At 42.9% G+C, this 24271-nt stretch overlaps 1 protein-coding gene across 4 annotated transcripts in view; it reads left to right on the forward strand.

The window, feature by feature from the left end:
* The window catches only part of TPD52 (tumor protein D52), a 113702-nt gene that overhangs the window by 11678 nt on the left and 77753 nt on the right, over window positions 1-24271 (forward strand). For 2 of the 4 annotated variants that reach the window (XM_042835214.1, XM_042835207.1), the window contains exons 2-4: window positions 16699-16814; window positions 18305-18453; window positions 19229-19330. In XM_042835214.1, the coding sequence (XP_042691148.1) occupies window positions 16758-16814; window positions 18305-18453; window positions 19229-19330 (308 nt within the window). In that variant the 5' untranslated portion in view covers window positions 16699-16757. Of the gene's footprint in view, window positions 1-11684; window positions 11960-16698; window positions 16815-18304; window positions 18454-19228; window positions 19331-24271 lie in introns of those variants that run through there. The other 2 variants (XM_042835195.1, XM_042835223.1) reach the window with 2 other exon arrangements.

The following is a 24271-nucleotide window of genomic DNA, read 5'->3' on the forward strand; positions in this document are numbered from 1 at the left end:
GATTAAATATTGACTTTCCTGCTGCCAGATGTCACCCTCTTGGCAGAAGACAGACAAGCTGTTTTACTGCAGTGTGCTTAGCTTTGAACATTGAGGTTTTAAAGCACCTGTCCTGCTGTCCTGCATCTTCTCAAAAGCCACTTGTGATTTCGTGCTCTGTGCTCCACAGCTTTGTTTTAGAGAGGATTTGATGTCAAGAAAAAGGATAGATTCTTGATCTGAACTTTGAAAGCTTATTCTCTGGAAGGAAATTGGGGACTCTGTCACAAGCTTGTTATCTTACATGCACTGCGCAGTACAGATGCTTTTTGTATTTCCTTCAGGTTCTATTGCATCCAGCTCTGTAATACTGGTCCCAAGATAGTAGTGTGTGGAGAATGTATTGGCAAACAGCACTGCTGTGGCCAAGCTCCTTATTTTAGCTCATTTTCTTCCCTGCCTCCCAGTGCAGTGGCAGCTTGATTTCAAACTTGTGTAGATTGCTTTGGACAACACTGGGAGCCTTGAGCAAGGTGGTGAGGGTTCCAGCTAAGGCTGGAGTGTCGGGATGTCTCCTGTGAGCTGTGTGACGGTCTGGGTGTTGTGCCTGCAGTGTGGCTGGCCCTGATGTGACCTGCAGTGAGCCCTTGTCTTCCTCTTCCCCTGGGACCGCCCCACTGCCTGTGCAGCATGAATCTCTTCTGTGTTCTTGTCATTCTGGAAGCTTTTCTACTGAGTATCAGTTAGACCATCCCTGAAGCATTAGGGTTGAAAAGTTTACTAGACTAATCTATTAAGCAGAAAATTGATCGCTCAGACTGTAGCATGGCTGTATGTCGAGTGAGTGAGAGTAGGGTGGTTTTTTTTTTTTTTTTTTTTTTTTTTTTAAATTTACTGCTGTGAAATGGGGCGTGTGATGGGTGAGCTTATGTGGTAAGAAGTGACACTAAGCCTCAGTTAGTTGTGAAAAGCTATATTTTAGCGTTTTTAGTGATGTTCAGGTCAAGCTGAAATACTGCGAGGCTTTCGTGTGTCAGTAAAATCAATGGTTTAGCTTGTTCTACTTAATGCTCTGTAGGAGTATAAGGAGCCTAGAGATCACCTTATCCAAGTACACTGATATTTAGGATTTTTTTTTTTGTGGAGTAGATGGGGACGGAATTATGTCATGCATAAATACAAGAACACTGCTTGGAAATCTTGAGGCTTGAGATCAGTAATCTGAAGGCGTTTCCTGTGTAGGTTGTGAAAAAGCAAATATAAATTGCCCGTAATGTCACCCAGAGGTGAAAAGTTGCATCTTCTGTCCGGAGCCATGTGTCAGAAAAGGGATACTCGAGCTCTTCTAGGACATAGAAATCCTTAAAAGCTTTCCCACTCAATGTGAAATCATCTCCAGACAAGCTTTCTTGACCCTTCTCTTTGTCCTCTGCTGTTGGAGCAATCACTGTTTTATGGCTGTCTGATTCATGTGACAGTAATATCTCTGTCAGCTAGCCATTTCATTTAATTGATTGTCCGAGTCTGACTTGGAGTAAGAGCAAATGTCTCTTAACAGAATTTACTCAGCTCAAACAGCATTAAAAGTCATTCAAGGAGGTATCAATCATAAAATCTCAGAGCACTTATTAATGTAATGGAAACTTCAGTGGTAATATTACTTTAAAGGTAGATGCATTAACTGCATTATATTTAAAATAACAATGAAAAAGCAAAGCCAAAGAAAACCCTGCACAGACTTGCTGATTTTGTGACTGAATTCTTCATGGCTTATTGTATGCACAGTTATGGGATTCTTTCTTGTTTCCTTAACAAGATTAAGAGTAGTGCAGAAATATTCAAGTGCCCTATTTTAGGCATAACCAATTTGCAGCAATGACAGAATCCATGACAAGGACATGGTGTAGTCTATCTACCTGACCTGGAAGTCTTGGATAGGGAGCAGAATAAATCCCCTCCCATTCAAGTGGAAACAGTTGGAGACCTGCTACTCCCCCTGGACTGCCACAAGTCCATGGTGTTGGATGGAATCCACCCAAGGGTGCTGAGGGAACTGGTGGAGGTGATTACCAAGCCACTTCCCATCTTTCAGTGTTTGTAGTCGACCGGAGAGGTCCCAAAGGATTAAAGTCTTGCCAATGTGACTTCCATCTACAAGAAGGGTCATAAGGAGCATTTGGGGAACTACAGGCCTGGCAGTCTGACCTCGTTTCCAGCAAGGGTTGTGGAGCAGATCATCTTGAGGGAGATCACACAGTGTGTGTGGGACAACCAGAAGATCAGGCCTAGCCAGCAAGGGTTTGTGAAAGTCTGGTCCTGCTTGACCACCCTGGTCTCCTTCTGTGATCTAGTGAACTGCCTGGATGAGGGAAGGGCTGTTGATGTAGTCTACCTAGATTTCAGTAAACCCTTTAACACTGTCTCCTGCAGTATTCTCCTGAAAAGCTGGCAGCCTTTGGCTTGGACAGCACACTCTTGGCTGGGTGAGGAACTGGCTGGTGGGCCTGGCCAGAGAGTGGTGGTGAATGGAATTAAATCCAGCGGGTGATCAGTCATGAGTGGTGTTCCCCAGGGGTTGGTATCAGGGCCTGTCTCTTGTCCAGTATCTATGTTGATGACCTGGATGACAGCATTGAGTGCACCCTCATTAAGTTTGCAGATGACACCAGGTTGGCAGTAAGTGTTGGTCTGCCTGGGGGTAGGAAGGCTCTACAGAGGGATCTGGACAGGCTGGAGAGCTGGGCTGAGAGGCCAGTGAGGTGAAGTTCAAAAGAACAAGTGCTGGGTCCTGCACTTTGGCCACAACAACCCCAAGCAATGCTACGGGCTTGGGGCAGAGTTCTCTACAACTACCTGAAGGGAGATTGTGATGAAGTGAGGGGTCGGCCTCCCCATTCTTGGAAAGAGTGGTCAGATGTTGGAACGGGCTGCCAATGGAGGTCTGGGAGTCACTGACCCTAGAGGCATTCAAGAAACATTTAGCTGTTGTACTGAGGGACATGATTTAGTGGGAAATATTGGTGATAGGTGGACAGTTGGACTTGGGTGATCTTGGAGGTCTTTTCCAACCTTGGTCATTCTCTGGCTCTTTGCAAGTAAAAACTGTTGCTCTGCTGCTCCAAAGCAGGCTGGAAGCACTACAGGAATTTGTGCTGCCTGGCTGAGTGTGCTGTGTACTCTATGGGCAGGCAGCAGCCAAAGCCTTGCTGGAGTGAGGCACTCCAAGCAATCCATGTTTGCATGGGTAGCTTGTAAAATCCTGTACTTGTTGCAGAGAGAACAGCACAAATTAGTGCTCCCTAATGAGGATTATTCAGTTATATCCAGTGATAGTGAATGGCTGTGCAAAAGCGGGCAATCTTTTGGTGCAATGCTAGTGTTTCTGTGTTACCTCTTGCATTTTGGTGGTGGGCTCACCAGTGCTCTGTGCCAGGTGAGAAGTGTAAATAAACAATATGGGCTTGTCTTCTGCTCTTTAGCTTGACCATGCTATGTAACCGGCTCTGTGTCTGTTGCCTGCCCCTATGTACCTAGTGGAAAGGCTGGTTCCTGGAGGGTTTGGGGCAGCAAACATTACAAGGCTGAAGATGTGATTTGAGTGTTTGGTGAAGGTGATCGTTAGATCTGGTGTGTGTTCTTACATTCTGAGAGATTCTGAGGCATGTCTAAAACATATATATGTACTTCAGCTGCTGGCTAGGAGGGTTTTAGTATTTCATGGGCACTTAACGCTCTCGCCTCAGACAAAACAATAGCAGAAATGTTAATAGAGTTTCTATACAGCTTATTCCTTGTGGTTACTTGTGTTATAGACATTAAACTTGAAGCTTTATGCAGTAAAAATAACTGGATTTCACTTGCTGAATTTCAGAAGTTTAAATCTTAAGTTTGGTTAGGCAAACCCTCTGAAAGGAGTAGAAAACAGGTAAATATGTTAACTTGGTGATTGCCCTTAATTAATTGTTTTATGTCAAGTACTGTCAGCTGTACTGTGATACATCGTCATCTGTTTTAAGGCAGCTCTGGAGGAAGGGTAACGCAGTGAGGGGATAAGACAGACTAGATGTAAGGTATCAAAAAAACCTGGTAGAAGCTCTGTCATGGTGCCACTGAGCTCTGTGTGTAACAGTAGCATTCAAGTGATGCTTCTGTTAAGACCCATCAAACGTGCAGTGAGGTTGCAAGGGATGAGGATACCTAAACGTTGCCTACCGCGTCTCCTACTGAATGTTCTCATAGCAGCTTTTGTCTGGACCAAAGATGTTTGCTAGGAGAATGTGACAGCAAGAACTGGGGGATGCTGCTGGAGAAATAGGGAAGCTGCAGTGGGGCAGGTGGGGAATAAACTGAGGAGTCAACATGGGAATTTGGAGTCAACTTCAGTCTAGTTTTCACAGGCACTTTTAAATCGGTGGATTGAAGGAGGAGAGGCTTCTGTTTTAAACAGCATGTGTAGTAGTTTTAGTGTAGTGACACTGACAGCAAATTTGTTATCTTCAAGCTTTTCTTTCGTGGAAAAAGTTCACTGAGACAAAGAGTCATACATTCACTTGCCTTCTGGAGGACAGGGTTGGGGAGAAGTGAATGGCTTTGGAAAACTTTTAGCAAGAGTTAAAGGTCTGATGCTACATATCGTATATTTGTAAGAAGTTGCTCATGCCTTCATTCGTCTTATGAACAAAATGTAAGTCAGGCCCTTTATGTAAATACAGGCTGCTGCTTCCAGAACCTGGCTGAACTAGACTGGTCAGGTGCCTTTTGCCTACGGACTCCAAACTGAAATCAAAGCAGTCTGCTGTTGTACATGTCCCGTACTTAGCAGTCACATCACTTTCCTGAACACTGGGGAGATGTGGAAGTCCCAGATGTGCTCAGAAATTCCTTTCTGTGCCTCCGTTTAGAAAATACAGAAGAAAATTGCACGTAATTCTGTCAACTGATGGGTATTTGCAAATCCACTTGACAAGTTGGAGGCCATCGCTTCCCCCAGTGTGTGGCACCGGGACCAGTGCTCCCATCCTTTCTCACAGGCTGTGACTTTGTACAGCCATCATCTTCATCAGGGTGATAACGCCTCCCAGCACAGAGCTGCCTGCCACAGTACAGCATGCACTCGCAAACACACTGAGCTGCCTGGCTGCTCGCACGGATCTCAAATTTGTGTGGCACGTTCTCACAGACCTCCTGACAAAGCACCCCTCTGCTGCTCCCTGTGAGGAATACTGAAATGATGCGCTAGATGCTGTGGGATTCCACCGAGCCAGATCTCCATGCCTGGATCTGAGCTGTGGATTTGGAGTCTCTCTGCTTCGTATACGAAGCTCAGAACCAATATACTCACTTGTTGCTATGCTTGCCAAAGTACACTTGCTAGACTACTTCTCCTAAGCCTTGTTGTTTGCATACACTTGTGTACTGCTTGGTTGTACAGGTGCTTTGGGTACTGTCACCTGTTGTGCTTCTGTCCTTTTTAGTGTGGAGTTTACTTCTCTTCACTGTACAAAATCCAGGTGCGAGCTTGGTAAATACATAGTGGGAATTAGTCATACTCCAAGCATTGAGAAGGTGTTTGCTAGTGCTACTAAAAGCAACACTGCAGATGGTGCTTCCCTGGTGATTTCAACTTTCTTAGTACATGATTCAGCTTCACTTGTAACTGTTCTGTGGTCAGACATAATACTGTGAGGTTGACACTGAGCTGTTTTGGAGTTCTTGTTGGAGGCAGAGGCGTTGGTGTGTAGCTGGAAGAGGGCTTAAGAGCACAGGAGAGCAGAGCTGTCTTTTGAGGGAGCTGGGAATCATTCCAATCAAACTCACTTTAGTAAAGCTTTTAATTAGATTGAGAAATAACAGACTTAAACTTTGTTTAAAACAGTTGTGTTCTGTACCATGGCCTCTGTTCTTTCTAATCACTTAACTGTCACCTAGCTGCAGCTCAACAGTATCTTCCTGAAGTTTTTTCCTGTTTCAGTCTCTAAACAGGGATTGGAGTCTCTGGAGAATGGCCACAGAACTGGAATCACCAGCTAAAGTCAACTAAATGCAAATTCCTCCTGGCAGTATTCTGACTTGATCTTGTTTGGAAATGTTTCTCTCTGCTTTCAGTTTGGCTCCATGTCTCCAAAGGTGATGCAGTGCCCTACCTGATGGCTGATCTGGGGGTGCTGCTGCTGCAGGCCTGGACTATTCCTGTAGATTGGAAATGCTTCTCACCTTTTATTGCTGGAGTGGGCAAGTGGGTTAGTTCTGACCTCTGCTTGAGATGTAGCTTTGCGATGAGGCAGGGATTTCTCCCTAATAAAAACCTTACCGATCTTGGAGGAGGTGGCTTCAGAAGGTCATGGAGAGGCTTTGAGAATGCAAAGCTTTCTATCTGATTCAAAAAGGCTATGGATCTTACTGTGGTATTTGATTGTCTGGCTGCAAAATATGCTGAAATGTGGATCTACTCTTTCACAACATCTCCGGAAATTAGTCTGAGTTTGTAATTGGATTGGGAGGAAGAGAAATGAGAAGTGCTGCTGCTGCAAGACATGCCTCAGCTGTTGGAAATGACATGGGCTGAAACTCTGCTTTAAGAAAAGAACACTGCCAGCAACCCAGTGATACTGAGCTCACCAGTGTCCGTGTTTCAGGATGGTTTATCTTGGGAGGATACTGATCATCCTAATGTGGTTGTGTGTTCTTTTTTTTTTTTTTTTTTTTTTGCTTTGTTTTTAATGTGAGTGAATGAAGATAGTTTACTCCTAGGAAAATGTTGGAGATGTTTCTTTAAGAAGGACCCCGTTAGACAGTGCTATTGCATGAAGATCTGGTCGAGAGAAAGTCTTTGGGGGCAGGAAATTGGTGTGGTGGTGAGTTGGACTCTGTTAGAAGACTGCAAATCCCTAAACTTCTAAATCAATCTGCTGGCCTCTACCAGTAGGGCTGTAGAAGCCTGGGCTGTTACTATTCAAACAGCTGCTATAGCTCTGCAACCCCATCTGTGCCATGAACTGACCTTTAAATGAAGGTGGGAGAGCAAAGTGTACAAATCAGGATCATAGAATCACCAAGGTTGGAAAAGACCTCCAAGAAGATCATCCTGTTCAACCATTCACCTGGCACCAGTATTTCTCTGCTAAACCACGTACAGCATCTAAATGTTTCTTGAATACCCCCAGGGATGGTGATCTCACCACCTCCCTGGGCAGCCTGTTCCAATGCCTGACCAGTATTTTGGAAAAGACATCTTTCCTAATGTCCAACCTGGGCATAAATGTACTAACTGAATGCTTGCTTACTGTTTGGCTTGGTCGTACTGCTTCACAGCATTTTTGTATCCTAGAGCAGTTTTAAGCCTTGGATCAGGTGCTGTAAGGCTTTACTTGTCTATAAACTGGTGAGGCTTTGAAGATCAAATTCATAGTTTAGAGCCTAGATTGGCTTAGGATTCTTAAGTGACTTTTTAGCTCTTAAAAACGGCTTAGGCCCTGCAAAACTCATCTAAAGTGGGGACAGAAGCCTTATTTGCTGCCTCACTGAGACCTGCCTGGGAGAGATGGAGGCAAGGGAAGATCTTATTGGAAGTCTTTACCCTGGTTGCTGGTACTAAAAAGTCTCTTTGCAGTTTTGCCTGTCTGCACAGTGCAGGAGGTGTGAATTCAAACCAGCTGCAAGCTGAGTAAGCAGTCATCCTTGAAACAGGAGATAATCTCTCTTGCTCTGCCAGCTCATCTTTCCCTTCTCTGATGATGCTCTTTCCCCCTCCACCCCACGCTCCTCTGCTTGCAGACCCAAGTGTTAAAGTCATCAAGGAATTGGGATGCTGCAGGTGCCCACACAGTGCAGGATTTGTTTTTTTTTTTTTCAGGGGAAGGACAATATAACTTTTTTCCATATGTAAATAAATTATTTTCCTTCAAGGCTTAAACATGTGAAAGCAGTTTATCTGCAAGACTACTATAATGTCTTAGCCTTACTTAGTCATCACCAAGTTAAAATGCTTTAACGTTATTGCTTTACTTAACTTGTTGCTGGGTGGCCTTGGGCTGAGCCTTGGGAAGCTAGGCTGTATAACTGGGTAGCCAGTGGTGTCAGAAGGAACTGTGCTGACAAAAAGCAGGCATACAGCCAGCTAGTAGTGTTTACTCAGTCTTAACAGCTCTTCTGGCTGTGCAGAAAGTTTCCTCCCCTCCCACATGATTAATGACCTGTACGATCTGCTAAATTGGTGCTCAACAGTTACATGAGAAACCTTCACATGCGCTGGAACCTTGGAAGAGCAGATTACAATATGGTTAATGGTGGGAAGCCTGTGGTAATGCCTTGTTGAGCCTTTTGGAGCCACTTTGTAACATTCAGTCAAATTTGTCAGTAATTGATTCAAGTGTCCTTGACAGAAGTAATCTACCTTAGTGTCAGTCTTCTGAAGGTCAGCTTCTAGCGTGGTGTGGATGCCTGCTTCCTTATCCTGTCTTGTTAAGGACAAAGAAGTGTAAGTTCTGAAGCAGCAGAAGTACCCACAGCAAAATTTTCAGTTCTAATTTCTTGTGTAGTGAGCAAAACCCCACTGTTTCCTGTCTTTGGTGCAGGTCTCTTGCACTCCTCAGGTATGGGCTTGCAGCTGATAGTTGCAGTAATATCTAGGTACAACTGTGAGAAGTGGATTTGATGTGCAAGGCAGACAGCAAAGATACTTGAGCGTGCAGAATGACTGCTCTAAGCCTCATAACATATGTCTATACTTAGCCTCTTACAGCTCCGAAATGTATATGATTGCACCAGGAGGTACATCTGTGTGGTCTTAATTCACCTTGAGCTATCTCAATGCTCTGTGAATTACCTTGAGGAGTGAGGGGGAGGAAGGCTGTGCAATGGGATGTTTTGGTCATGGAAGGACACTTTAGAATGGCTGCAGAATGAGGGGAGTCTGCCACTGTCTAGCAGTGCTTAGAGTGTGGTGAGTCAGTAACCTTGTCCAAAAGCTTCATGCTGTACATCAAAGGGCACCCAAGATGAGAGCTAGCAGGGCCCAGCTCTGCAAGCAGTCTTGCTTTGCTCCGCATTCCTGGCTGCACTGGGGAAGGAGTGTAGGAACAAGCAGACTCCAGTGGCTGACAGGGGAGTATCTGTCTTCCCTGGAGTGGGGAGTTGGGAATGCAGCCCAGGATACAGTTTGCCTTCTGGGCTACAAGAGCATACTGCTGCCTTGAGTCCAGCTTCTTGTCCATCAGGACCCTCTCAGCATGGCTGCTCTCAGTGAGTTCTTCTGCCAGTCTTCAGAGGAGATTGCCTCAACTGAATCATAGAAGTGCATCACCTTGCACTTGGCATTGTTAAACCTCATTAGATTCTCATGTGCCCACTCTTTGAGCAAGTCCAGTGGGAGGCTGATATAGGTGGCTTGTTTGGGTGCTGCTGTAGCAACCTAGCTCTATGGCAACCTAGCTTAATCTGAGCAAAGAGACTGCGCATTAGCCAGGGTGGAAGAATTCAGTCTTTAACCTGGAAGCTTAGATATGTAATGTGTCAAACTTTCCCTGACACCTGAAGTGACAGTGGAGTGGTGGGCAATGCCTTGGACTCATCTTGGTTTACGGTGCTGGTGAATAGCAGAGTTTGGCTCATACACACTTCTATTGTGATGTAACTGGTGTCCGGATCAGAGCTCTCAGGCTGTCAATCTGGATGTCAGTAGGGATCTGAAACCAACTTTGGTGCAGTGAAGATACAGGAAGAGTGCCAGGGCCAGATTGTTTATCCTCATACCGTTCATTAAAAAGCGATGCAGGGAGTTTCCTGTAAGTGACAAGAATGTAAGTATAGACTCTAACTAAATGTCCTTGGCCAGGAAATGGTATTCCTAGCTGTTAGTGTTAGTGAATGAATCTCCATTAGAGGTTCTTTTTCCTGCAGTCGCTATTTCTAACAGTCATAATGTGCTAGCATTGATTAGTTTACAAAGAATGATTCTCTGGGGTGGTTAAACTCACCTTCGTGCTTTCTGTGTCAGGAGAATGACAGCTGATTACATCCTGCTTTTCCACCTTGCCACATCTAATAACTTTTCATTTGTCTAATCCAGTTAGTGCAGCTCCTGCGTGAGCTTTTGTGCAGGATAGCATGAAGAAAGGCTGCAGAACAGTGTCGACAGCTCTTCATGTTGATGTGTTTGGTTAGCAGCCTATGACTGCTGCAGCTATGGTACTCTTCTCTACCTTTTCTGGATACTTAAACCAATACCTGTGACCAGAGGTTTGACCTTTGTTAGATAAATTTAGTAATATTGTAATACTGTAATATATAAAAATAAAAAATCTGCGTGGTGCTCAAGTCACATGTCAGCAATGCAGAGGGACATCATATTCTTGTCTTTTGAGTGGATTTGGGAAATAGTGGGGATCTGTATTTCGGGCTGCTGTACTCTCATTGTTAGGAGCCTGCAGGTTGCCTGCTCCAGAAACCAGCTCAGGTCTGCAGCCTAAAGGACTGCTCTTTAATTAGCCTGGAGGTCTGCTCCTGCGGTGGAAAGGAGGAGTTAAAGCTAAAGTGGTGTGCTTTCTTCTGGTATCCCTCGGGATCACACTGACTTGAGTATGTGGCAGCACTCCTTTGCTTTTTATGGCCTGTGCAGAGAGTGGTGGAATGGCTCTGGTCAGATCTGCCCTACAGTGTCACTTTTGGGGGGTGGAGGGGGAAAAGATTAGCTTGCATCTGATTGTACTCCTGTGTGTTCAGGCTGCAGTTCACAGCCGAGGCACAAAACATGGAGCTGGGAGAGCTCAGTGAAGGAAACTGCTTAGCTGTGAAGCTGCTCTCTTGTTAGTGAAGCTGTGTTTGCAGTGGAAGGAGCTGACCTTAGGGGGGGGGAAAAAGTAGGAAAGAGCTGCAAAACTGGGCTAAGTGCCTCTTTTAAGTAAGAACTTCTGCTTCCCACGGCTGGATCTTTATAGCACGAAGTCAGATGGCTTGCGCGCGCTGGTCTTTCTTCATAATATACGTGTCAAAACAAATACATTTTGTCATGGCCATGTGTTCTGGTGTTACCGGTTCCTGGCTTAAAGCTGGCTGCTACGAGTGACTGCAGCTCTAAGGGCACAGGGCAGTGTGCTCCCATTTATTTTAAGAAAAGAAAAAAAAAATAGGCCAAACACGTCTCGTACGTGGGTATGTTTAGCCTCTTGGGCAAATACCATAATGCACATCAGCACCTTCCTAAAAAAAAATAAGCCAGGCAGATATCGGTGCAGCCGTTGGAGGTGATTGCTGTTACCTTCAGACTCACCCTGCAGAGTGATGCTGGGCAGTGGGACTGAATTTGGCCACTGGTTGCTGCACCGCTGGGGGCTGCTGGGGAAGCAGAGCTATGCGGGCAGAATTTTCCATTAATCAGAGGAAAAAGTCCTACACAGATGGTATATAGGATAGATTACTGCGGGTAATCCTTTTGTGTCCTAGAAGATTAAGGAGATCCTAGTGTAGCCGCTGTCAGCTGACCTTTTTTTATTTAAATGATTGGAAATTCACGATGCGGTCCTGCAGGAAGGAGGAAGGCTTCTCCAGGAGCCTGGGAGCAGCGCACCGTGGGTGTTTGTTAAAGGCACGGTCTCTTTGAGTCCGGCTCTGGTTATAAATTGACAAGAACTCAGTCTTGTGCTGTGTAAACAGCAGAAGCTACAACATGGTTAAGAAATTACTTGTTGGACGGCTGCATCGAATTTAAGAGAGGTGTTGGCTGAATTTGATGAGGTACAGCGAGAGCCGGGTGAAGAAACAGGGGGTGAAGAAAGCCCCGTGCTCTGGTGCGGCTGCCCAAAGAGAAGATGCCTCCTTCAGTAGAAGCAGAGGGTGGTGGTGCTCTCTGAGCTTCCTGGCATGGATCTGAACGAGGATTACAAGTCGCCCTTTGATTTCAATACAGGAGTGGACAGAAACTACCTTTACCTGTCACCTGGCATAAACCTTACTCCACCTGAGTCACCTACGCTGACCAAGTCTGGTAACTTCTTTTTAACAACTTCATGTGGGAAGCTCGGTGGCTGAGATCTGTAGAAAGGTGATTTGGCTGAAAGATAGATTAAATGAAGATCAAAGTCCTGCTGGTAACTGTGGTGATCTGTTAGCTTTGGTATGTCATGCAGGTCATGTCTCATTTACCAGCTTTGGCTAATTTTTTCAACTCTGTAGAGAGGCAATCCTAGGGAAAACAAAGTAAGCAATAAAATTAGGAACAGAAGGGCAATATCTGGAAGATATTGTAGCCAGACTATTTTGACTGTTAGATTTTTATTTATTTACTTATTTAGTGAAGAGGAAAATGCAGGAATTGCGTACTTAAGCTGTCTAGAGCTCTGAAGTTACTTCATTGCTGCCACCTTGGTATTAAAAAAACCCATGGACTGCCAGAAATACTTTCTAAAACATGGGTTCTGTTCCACCTAGCATTTGAAACGCCATATATTTTACCCATGCATGCACTTGGTGTACTTGCCAGTGGCTGCTGCACGCTGTGCTGCAGGAGCTTGGTGCTAATTCCAGCCTGCTTCCAGCTGGTAACCTGGTGTGCACATAGCCAGCACCATGCCTCCTGGTGCAGCCTCGTCTGCTTTTTGCTGTCTTTCTTCCATGCTGTTGCATATTATTTTCCAGTTCCTGGTTCTCCAGGGTAATTACAAATACAGAAAGATTAGCTTTTTTTTTTTTTTTTTTTTTTCCTTCCTCGTAGTCTTGCTCTTTAAAATTTTAAAGTGTGTCCTCTGAGAAGGCTCTGCTTGAATAAAACCAAACTTCTGCATGACCTAGATGAACCACAGAGTGCTGAAGAGCAGCAGTCAGCTCTGCATCTCACCCCTCCTCTAGGGGGGCGGCAGCTGTCCTCTGTGTGTACTGCTGATGTATGGCAGTAAGCACCAACCTTTGCTGCTTTCATATTCATTCACTTTGATCTTTGCTGAGGAGAAGCCCAAGCTGGCAAAAGAAAACCTGACTGCTACTTTCACTCAGACAAATGGGTTGTACTTCAAATTTGATCTTATATGTTGTGAATAAATATACTCTGTAGTCACACTATTCAAGTCTTAGAAATTTAGGATCATTCCAACAACTTGTTCTTCTGAGCTCTAACAAGTACCTTTTGTCAGCTGTGTAGTGATCAAAAGGGACTCATCTTGAGTATGTTAGCACAGCCTGTCTGCCTGGACATAGGCTTTGGTAAGGCTAACCCTTCCCCACCCCAGAGGCTGCTGCTCATCTAAGTGACCAGTGGTTCCTTAAATGGCTTGTGTTTACGGCTTATCTCCAAATTCAGGCCAAGAAGTGGTGGTACTTTAGGTCAGGATAAGTAACAAACTTGCTCTGAAGATAAACAAAGCAAACCCCAGAGCAGAACCTGAGTGAAAGCTTCATGTTTTGTCTACTCTGGAAGAATAATGTGGGCTTAGATTCTGTTTTCCTGACTGCTCATGATTTCTATAAGACTCAACCAATTAAATTCTCAATGGCTCTATTTGATTAATTTAACTAGATTTAGTAAACTTTTGTGACTATATGTCAGTCTTAGAAATACAGACACCTAAATACTGACCTTAAAATGATGTAGATTTTCCCAGTACAGGATAAGTGTTTCCAACTATTGGGTTATCTCTACAGAATTTTCCCTTTGCTTAAGAGACTAGGAAAGATCATGCTAAACTTGATTGTAGCAGAGTGTCAATGCGTTGTTTTTTCAACTCCAAAGTAAAGAACTGTCAAATAATAAAGCATTGCCTTCCAGTAGTGCAGATGCACTGCGTCCTACAAGTATTGAAGTGAGAAATGGGAATAAAACAAGTGTAGAGGTAATTGGTAATGAGAGCATAGGTGGCTGGATAGACATGTTAAATGGGAGGGCGGCAGAGAGCAAGAAGGGGAAGGTGAGATGGGATGAACTGGGTGAGGTGTGGAGGAGTCTCAGTAGCAGTTGATTTCCTATCTTCCTAAAGAATCCGTGCATATAGAGGTCTCTTCCTGCTCCTTAACGTTTTCCTTCTCAGTGTTGAATCTCAAGTTTGGTGATGTGCTGCAACAAGCAGCATAAACTGCATTAATATACCAGTTTTCCAAAGGAAGGGTGTATGCCCAAAACAAGCTGTTGATGCAGGAGATGATCCAGCACGTTTTGCTGCTGCTGAATTCACTTGATCTATTTTTGGTGAGCTAATCCAGATGACTTTTCATAATGAGATTGAACAGCCTCTCAGCGGGATGTGCTAATGCTCCATAGTCAGTGTGCTCTTTAGTGCCTGAAAAGCTTCTGCTGTTTGGTTTTGAAAGGGCGAGCTCTGTAGCTCCTGAAAGGACTGCGCCTGTAGGGTAAGCTGACAGTCAAAGGCCAACATAGGGGAAAAAGTGCAATTTGAATTTCTTCCTTCAGTTGAACATGTGTAATTAACAGCATAGATAACGATCAGATAAAAAGTTAAGGCATTCTTAACAGCTTGATGCTAAGAAAAGAAAATATGTTCAATGTCCCACAACCAGATAATTTATTTGTAGAAGAGCCGTAGTCATTTGTGTTCAGGGTTGTAGTGCTGTGCTTTGATTTAGACATTGAACTTAAATCCTTTTTTTCCTTTCAAGCTACGGCAGGGGAGATTCAGGCTGGACATGAGGAAGTATTACTTTTCAGGAAGGGTGGTCAGGCACTGGAATGGACTGCCCAGGGAGGTGGTGGAGTCACCGACCCTGGGGGTGTTCAAGGAAAGACTGGATGTTGTGTTGAGGGACATGGTTTAGTGGGAGCTATTGGTGATAGGTGAATGGTTGGACTGGGTGATCTTTTAGGTCTTTTCCAACCTTGGTGATTCTATGATTCTATGATTCTTTCCTTAAGCTTCTGCCAGAAAATAATTGGGAAACCTGTAGGCAGTTATGTTTGTGTAAGGCAGATGTAAATCTCTGGGAAAACGTGATACTGATTTTGTGCTCCCCCATCAGTAACTGCAGCTGCCTTGCCTCTTAGAAATGTCTGCCCATGTAGCAGAGAGCAGAGTTATTCTTTGTACAAATACAGGTAGAAAACATACGGGAAATAATCTGGGGAAATTGAGCTTTACTTGTTATTTTATAGGCTTTACAACTGCTATCTGCTGCGAGTATTTTGTAGATATACAACCTTGTAGAATCTTTTTTTTTTTTTTTTTAACAGACTTTTTGACTTGATTGTGATATATCTATTTGATACCAAGTCTTACAAGGAAATCAGAGGAATGGTCTCATTGCTTGTTAATGAGTTGCTGGATTCCCAAGCCAAATAGTGTCGTGTAATGCCATCAAAAGCTGCTGAAATGAGAGTGGAATTGCATCTGGTTAATTACTGTAGTGATTAGTAAGGGAATGTTAAATAATGTGTCCTCAGCTAGTCTGGATGAATGTATGCTTTGAACTCTATGAAAGGATAGAGAAGGCAATTGTTCTCAGGTTACCCGTGGCGCTGCAGTGCCAGGCTGCTGCGAGCAGAACGGCTGGCTGGGGGAGAGCCATGCCTAACTGCTCCAGGCCTGATTTACTGCTCTCACACACACTCATGCACACCTCTCTATCCCTACAAACAAAATATTCCCCGTAGTTTAATTTGTTGTATTTTAGAACTTGAGTAGAGTGGTAGTTCTGGGATGCCATTTCTCTGCAGATTGGTCTTTTGCAAATGAGCGTAGGATTACTTCGCTGTGGTGAGCTGTGTGTTTAAGTATGGATGGCAAAGCTACAAAATGGGAAATCTTTTGTTGTTCACTGCGTGCTCAGCGCAGAGCAGAGGAGCTGAGGGGAGGCCTGATGGCGGCTGCAGCTCCTCACAGGGAGCAGAGGGGCAGCGCTGAGCTCTGCTGTGTGTGACAGCAACAGGGCCCGAGCTGTCAAATTCAAGAAGCGTTTGGACAACAATCTCAGATATAGGAGATGGTTGGACTCAATGGTCCTTGCAGGTCACTTCCAGTTTGGGAACTTCTGTGATGCTGTAATTGCTGTAAGAAAGCGTCTAACTAAGAGTAGGAAACAAACAAATTGTGAACTGAGTGATGAAAAGGAGATGTTCTCCCTCCTTTGCCAGAAGCTGTGAAGGACCACAGGGGTGTTTCATACAGAAGGAACTGGTGGAGTTTTGGTTTCTGGATTTGGAAGGGGAGAAGGAAAAGGCACACACTAAGGACAGAAGGTTGTGCAAGATCCAAGGGAAGAATTCCTACTTGAGGTGAAATCCTTTTCTCGCTGCTGCTGAACTTGCTTTTGTCTATGGCAGATCTTGTTTTGGTGAGAAGAGAGGGGAGAGGCTTTTTAGAAGGGCATGTAGCAGCAGGACAAGGGGAAACGGTTTTAAACTGGAAGAGGGTAGATTTAGACTAGATATCAGGAAGAAATTCTTTACTGTGAGGATGGTGAGAAACTGGAACAGGTTGCCTGGCGAGGTTATAGATGCCCCCTCCCTGGAAACATTGAAGACCAGGCTGGCCGGGACTGTGAGCAACCTGGTCTGGAGGGAGGTGTCCCTGCCTATAGCAGGGAGTTGGAACTTGGTGATCTGAGAGGTCTCTTCCAACCCAAACCATTCAATGATGATAATGCTTGGGGAATGTGACTCTGATGTCCTCTCATTAGTCTTTATTATGCACTGCCATAAAGGGGCTGTACATCAACTGCTGTACATCCATCTGCTATCTGGGCAGCATGTTTTGATTTGGCTTTTAACATTTTATTTACCACTAGGGCTGCTGAGGACTGATTCTATACCTGAGGTTGGAGAGGATGCTGCTGCTACAGTTGGCATGTCAGAAACTCTCTCTGAAGAAGAACAGAATGAGCTGAGAAAGGAGCTTGCCAAGGTAAATCTCTTGCAAGTAGTTCTTCAACTGGTTTTGAGAACAAAAATCTGCTGTAACAATGTCTGTGAATGCACAGTCAGTGCTCTTTGTATTCCCTCTGAATCTGGGTATGGGATTCTTCTGTACTGTAGCATGGAGAGTGATGAAAAAAGGAAGGTATCTATGTTAAATCTATGAGGAATTAAGCTAGAAGTAATTAGCATACAGTGCTTAAAACAGAATCTGTAAGTGTGTAACGTTTTTCCCCTTATGTGAGAAGCAAGTAAACAAGGCTGTCAAAGAGAAAATTATTTGAAGCCAAAACCAAATATAGTCTGAACTGATGTGGTGTGATTTAAAACTGTTATTTTCATGAAGGATGCTCTGTGTACACTGCTTTGATGATGGTTAATCATGTAACTGTTTTTGTCCAGAATTTGTAGTAGCAGAAAAATTAAAAGCAATAGAAATAGCACTTGTTGAGGAACAGCCAAATATTCAAGCCTGCTGATTACATGTAAAATGTCAAAGTCAAGATTCATTGAGTGGCTGTTTTTTTTTTTTTTATTTTATTTCTTCTCCTTTGTAGCTCCCTGCAAACTTAAGCTTAAGTTTGGCGTACCAACGTTAGCTGTGAAATAAATGTACAGCTGTATTCAGTACAGCCTTGTGTTTGGTAGTTCTGAGTATATTCCATGCTGAAAGAATCAATTGAGGACTGTGGGGGAAATCCAGTCCTAGCAGGGTGTATCATGCTGATTTTCAGAGGTATCCAAAAGGAGGTACATTGAGGTAATGAGATTCCTTCAGGGGCACCTAAATGAGTGAGCAGCCTCATGTCCTGCAGTAGTGTGGTCCAGTGTGGTAGGGATAGATGCATGCCTTTGGCTTTTGTCACACCTGTACAGCCTATGGATTAGTGCTGTAAAACTGTGACGTGTCTAACCATGCTCTGGCCATGATTCTGAGAGACTCATTTGGCAATTTATGTAAATGAGAAAGTGCACACACAACGGTTTGTTCTAGTTACCAAGCAAGTTTTGGTATGGTGTATGGGTTGCTTTTTTTTTTTTTTTTAATTGCTCAGTCTGCCACTGTTTCCATTCCCTCCTCCCCCACTTCCTCCCCAAGTTCTGTCAAGCAGGGAGGCAAACTTGTGTGGAGCAGATACTCTGAGCTTCCTGGAGCATACAGGCTTGGCAGCTGTCCCAGGTTTGACTAATCTTCATGCTCCACGTAGGCCAATGCTGTCAGAAGGTACTGATTTCTAACCATACGGTCTCTCAGTGCTACCTGCTTCCTAGTGTGCACTGAACTGATAGAGCTAGCTGCAAGTAGACTGCTTTCTGACTAACAAACTCCATTTTAGTAGTCGGAAACAATGATGAGGCAATGCTAAAAACACATTATCCTTTCCATAACTAATGTCTAGTAGATGTTTTCATGAATGCATAGTTTTACAACAATGTAGATCACTTATTAACTCAATTCTCTTATCTCTGCTGCAACAGGTGGAAGAGGAAATCCAAACACTCTCACAAGTGCTAGCTGCCAAAGAGAAGCATCTAGCAGAAATCAAGAGAAAGCTGGGAATTAACTCATTACAGGAACTAAAGCAGAATATCACCAAAAGCTGGCAAGATGTTACATCAACTGCAGCGTATGTACTGCTTCCTGATGATAGTCTGTCCCAGCTGTTGAAGTGAAAACTATGCAACTCATACATCTAAATACTCGACTCTTGTGAAACAAGCTGAGTGTAGATAAAACAGTGCTAAGTTGTACTAAGGTGAACCTGTGGAAGTTGTCATAGGTTTCTTCCAAGAAGGCCATAGCTAACCCTACTAGCAGTATCGTCTCATGAAAAATTACTGCCTGTAATTTGGGCAGTTCTAATATATTTGACTAAAAGAACTGAGATGCGACTGCTGAGATATCCCAAGTCCAGCAGAATTCTTTTCTGACCTGAGAAAATGTGAACGTAGTTTGTGTAGGAAGAATACAATGTCACTATATTCCAGCAAAACAAAACTTTTACCTTATAGTTCAGAGTACATCTTACTACATGATCTTTTCTGGTGAAAATTGTTTTTCACAAAGCCATTTGACGTGAATTTTAGATGTTTGGCACCAAAAGTAACATCTGCCATTCTTTGTGTTTGTGTAGTGGTTTTTCTGTTTTGAAAGTCCCCACAATAGCAGAAAATCAGGTGTGTGGGGTGGCAGATGCATCTTGGTGAACCTGATTCGAAATCTGAGGTTGCAGAGATGCCATTGCCAGAAAGGACTGCAGGAATTCAAAATGGCTTCTCAAGTGGCTTGTTTACTCCACCTAGAAGTTGAAATATAATTCTGGGTTTGAAACAAACTTAGTGTATACTGAAAAGTTCCTTATGTCATATTAAAATTACAAATTTAATTTTCTTTGAACACAGGTACAAGAAAACATCAGAAACCCTGTCTCAGGCAGGTCAGAAGGCTTCTGCTGCATTTTCCTCTGTTGGTTCAGTCATAACGAAGAAGTTTGAAGATGTCAAGTATGTTTCTTTAACTTTTAACAAGCAGTTGCACTTTTTTATTGAAACAGATGACTGCTGAATGTTGTGCTGTTAACGTACCTAGCACTTCAAAAAGTTAATCTGTCACGAACCTTCAGCATGTCTTAGGAATGCTGATTGATTTGCTGCAAAATCTGCTTGTATGCGGATGAATCTCTTCACTGATGCGGAAGAGTTGTGTGGGGTGTATTTCAGATATGTGAGAAAATCAACAAAAGCTGTTACCTACACTGCTGCTCTGATTTTTCTGATGGGATTGCTGATGCAGCATTCCTGCTTGCTTCTGTGTGCCCAGTGCACATGGCATCATCACTCTCTGTTTTTTCTCAGCTTGTGGAACACCACCTTTAAACAACAAACGTCTTTATCTGTCCTTTCCTGTTTTGTTTTTTTTTTTTTGTCTTGTGTTGTCTTGGGTGTGTGTGGATTCCTTTTAAGGTGTCTTACTTCTTTGTAAGCTGTTCCACCTTACCACAGTGGCTTGATTTTATTACCTTTTAATAGACTACTGATACTTGTTAATTCCTAAATATTGGTATACAGCAGTATATTTTGACTGTGTCAAATGAGAAAGTCCTGTCATGCAAATTAGGTAAGTTTGGTGGTAATTTTTAGCATTAAATGTGCTGTTAGCTGCATGGGGATTCTTCCTGGATGCAAACTACTCATGTGCTTAACTTAGAATTCTGTGATTATATAATTTCTACAACAGGAACACATAATTACTCATCTCAGTTTCTAATTTGCTGTGAATAGTGGATCAAACTTATTTTTCAATTACTGAGCAAGTCACAAAATCACAATCTAACAGAATATTGCTGCATTGGTGGACAACAGTGTAATAAAATCAGCCATTGGTTTTCAAGTGCTGCCATTAACCTCCTTCTTGCTTCTTGAAGATCAGTGAGAAACTTTGAGGTGGAGCAACATAGTTCAATATTTTGCTTCAGATTTATCAGAACTTCCTTTCTCTCTTTAATGCTTACTCTGGCATTGTGCAGACTACAGGCATTTTCACATTCCTTTAGGTAAGGTGGGACGCAAGAATTTTTTCTGAAACTAAGCATGTAGTCAGACTGCCTCCATTAAAAGCTTTTAATGAGTTTTATCTGTAAAAGGTAACTTCTTTTTTTCTCCAGTGTTACTGTAAAACTGCAATTCATCTGATGTCAGGGAAGATCCTTCTTCATGTTCACCTGGTAACTGTCCCAGAACATGAAATAGTGATGATACGTAATAATCAATTAGTCTCTATTTCTTATTTAAAAGAAAAAAAAAGGGAATCTGTTAAAATGAGTCTGAATTGTTGGTTTTTTTTTTTTGAGATGAAATTTGTTTTTGAGGTCAATGGCGTGCAGAATTCCTCCTTTGTCTGTATAGTGTTTGTGCTCTGAGAGTAGAAATTTTCCCTTTTTGGTGTGTATGACGAGAGTTGTTTAGTGTTGTGGTTTTACTCAAATCAATGGAGTCTAAGTCTAAAATAGTTGATGAATTCATTGGTCACAGTTTGTCTGATGAAACACTCTTTCAGCTGATTATCAGCTCCAGACACAGGATATTTTAATTACCTTGCCTGCAGTGTGTTTCATCTGCTTATTTGTAAGCAAATACTGAGTGTGAACTTTTCAGTAGTTAACTTGACTACATAGCAACTTCTTATCTTATATTCTGTCCTCTGTGCACTTCAGTGTCTGACTTCATCTTTTTGACTCTCATTAAATAGCCACAGACAGTGTTAAGAGGTGTAGGTATCTGGCTCCTAGAATACTAGTGAGGAGTTCTAGCCCTGTCTGTAGTGCCTGGGAAGTTGAGTTTGTTCAAGCGGAAGAATAGCAGCTCATCTTAAATCTCATCTTTGTCATCAGTAAGACAGAGGGAGACTGAGAGGTGTCTGTCTCTCAGATGCAAGGCTTAGCTGCTCACTTGTCAGGGTTCAGCTTTCTTCCTTAAGGCTGTGGTGTTGCCGTGCTTGTATTGGTCTGCTCATTTGATGAGGACAAGCACAGACTCAGAGCTTTCTCCTGGCCTGAAGAATTTAATACCTCAATATGCAACCACCTGCTCAAGTTGCAGTACTCAATGCCAACATAGCTACTATCAGAACCTGTGCCACTGGAAGGGGTGTGACAGAGCCTAAGAAGTAACACTTTTCTTGCATTTCTTGGGAGAAGTCACAGCAGTGGAAATTCAAAGTGTGAATATAAATTCAGGTGGATTTTAAATAAATAAAAATAGTGCTGTTCTAGGTCTTAACTGCACTTAAACAAGAGATTAAAAACACTTAGGGTGTTTTGCTTTCATAAGGACCAAATTCTACCGGGGTTCAAACAGTGAATTCAGGTCGGGTTGTAACGTGACTACTGAAGCAGTGCCTACTACAAAGGTAGTACAGCTCTGAACTTCAGAAGCATATAGATGTCAAAGTCTTGTCCTGGAACTGAGAAGTGATGGGCCTGATACTTGAATAAGTACTGAACATTCAGGTGCATTTTCTTAAATCATTTTCTTTCCTTGTGACTTTGTTTCTTGCACTGTTTTAGCTTAGTGACTGCTCAGCTGTAATAGTGTGATTCCTTCCATGCTGGACTACTTCTGTGTATTCCATGCAGCTCCTCATTCTAACAAACTGACTTTGGAAAGAGTTGTACCTGGAAGCAAGGGGGCTAGCTAATGGAGCTGAGGTGAACTTGAAAAGTATGGAAATAGAGAGCAGGTAGTGTGAATTCAGGTCACTATTGCTTTCATTGTCTGTCTTTTGGTTTTTGTTGGAATTGAAAACTCTGTACCTTCTTAGGTTTTTCTTAATACCTTTATTCTTCTTGATATGAGTATCTTGATTAACTGGACATCTGTAAAGGCAGCATGAGCATTATAGGCAAAATAGCAGTAGTACCAGGATTGCAGGTCCTAGCAAGCTTCCTGAGCAATCATAACTCTGCTGCGTCCATACTGTGGAGCAGAAATACTCATCTTTACCCTGTTTGCAGGTCTTAGAATAATTTCCTTTGCTTGCTTTGGGAACAGTATATGATCATGGACTTCTAAATGTCGCAATTTGTCAGCATATCAATTGGAAACCTAACTATTAACAAAGGAAATAACCAGTGCTTTTGTTTTCTAGGGAGGGACACTGACACATCTCCCTGTGCATTTTCAAAATGTAGTGTACAGTGTAGTGACTGTAAAAATAATCATTTCTAAAATAAATCTGTCAGTGCGGTACAAAGTGTATGGAAAACTAGAGAGCAACTTACTATACCTTTTTTGTTACTATAGGGACTTGATGGTGGGTGTTAAAAAAGGGCTTCTAGTCTTCAAACCATCCTACTTCTTGGACTGGTTGAGTGCTTTGTGGTAGTCTGTCACTTGTGAAAAGAAAAAAGGCCTTGTCTTTGTAAAGTTTTTCAATATTTTATCTTGCTTCTTTGCGCTAGTTGAATAAATGATTTGATGTTAAGGATAAACTTCACTTATCTAATCCAGTTCTCTTGCAAACCAGATGATTCTGTGCAAAAACCATCTATTCTGGTTATGCTTTACACATATTGAGGATGATTTGTGAAATATATTGCATAACAAGTTAACTTTTTGGGATGTGAATAGTTCTTCCATTGAAAGATTTCTGTGGGACTGAGCTAAAGTTCTCTAGGTAGCCGTTAAAAGATACGCAGTATAACACAGCTTGCTGCTTTTCTGTGCAAGCAGATTGTAAATGTGGAGAAACAGAGGTAATTTTCACCCTCTTTAGTCTTTAACTTCTCAATTAGAGAGGCACTTCTTGCAGGGTAAATGGAAGTGGCTCAGCGTGACTGCATGAAGATTTAGGTAACATCAACCTACTTCTATGCTGAAACTTGGCAAGAGCAGCAAAACTATAGAATGTCAGTAATCTGTGTCAAAGAGCAAAGAATGCAGATGGTGCTCGTGAAGCTTGTCATCTTTGTGCGCTCTGAAAAAACTTGGCTCAACTCAAAACACCAGTGAAGATGAAAAACAGCAGAAAAGGGCTTTAGGGTAAGGGGATGAAACGTGGCTCACATGGCTGATGTGGTGGGACAGCATCCGGCCTCTGTGAATCTGTTTCCCAGTGCTCTGCACCCACAAAATCCTTCAGATGTGCATCTGTCTTAAGGGATCCCAACCTTAAGGCAATTTGTTTGCGTGTGTTTTTTCTTTCTATCACTGTTGTTTCAATGAGCCTCTGATACCTTCCTGTGCAATGAACATGGAGCCCTTTGGCATCTGTGAATGTACTTCCCATTGTGCTGCGATACTACTTTGGCTTCTGAAGGTGAATCATGTGAGGATTTTTGTTTCTGCACCGCACCCTGGCAATTGCTTGAAACAGATTCTCTTGAAAGATGCCATAAAGCCCAGCCAAGATTCAACATCCTGAATTACTATGAAAAACAGGTTTTTCTAACTTGCTGTTGTGATATTTGACAAACATTTAATGTGTAAGGCTAGTTTGTCTGAAGAGTAAATACTGATTTTTCAGCGCATGAAACTGTTGGTCTTAGAAGTTACCTGGGAGCTCCTTAATATAACTGCAGTCATTTTATAGGAATAGGTACATGTTGTCAGTAGACAAACAGTTACAGAATGGCAGTGTGGGCAGCTTACAGGAATTTTCATGAGTTTCAGAACAGCATTGGAGCTAGAACTTTCCCCTTGTCCCCACCCAGAAGCTGATCTTGAATATAGGTGGATGGAACTGCTCTCTCCTAATAGTTGATTTTATATTGATGAGTATGAAACTTCTGTGTTGTAGTGAAGTGGGAACTCTGACTGTCAGACTAATCCTTGGAGCAGGAGGACTTGACTGATAGCTGTTGAGTGTTTGCTTTGTATTTGATATCATCAGAACTGTAAATGCAGCATGTCTCATTGCTTGAAGACTTAACAGGTAGACAGACTGCA

This window comes from Centrocercus urophasianus, unplaced genomic scaffold (genome assembly GCF_019232065.1).
Source record: "Centrocercus urophasianus isolate 14NV4802_14NV808 unplaced genomic scaffold, USGS_Curo_1.0 seq_11, whole genome shotgun sequence".
NCBI lineage: Eukaryota > Metazoa > Chordata > Aves > Galliformes > Phasianidae > Centrocercus > Centrocercus urophasianus.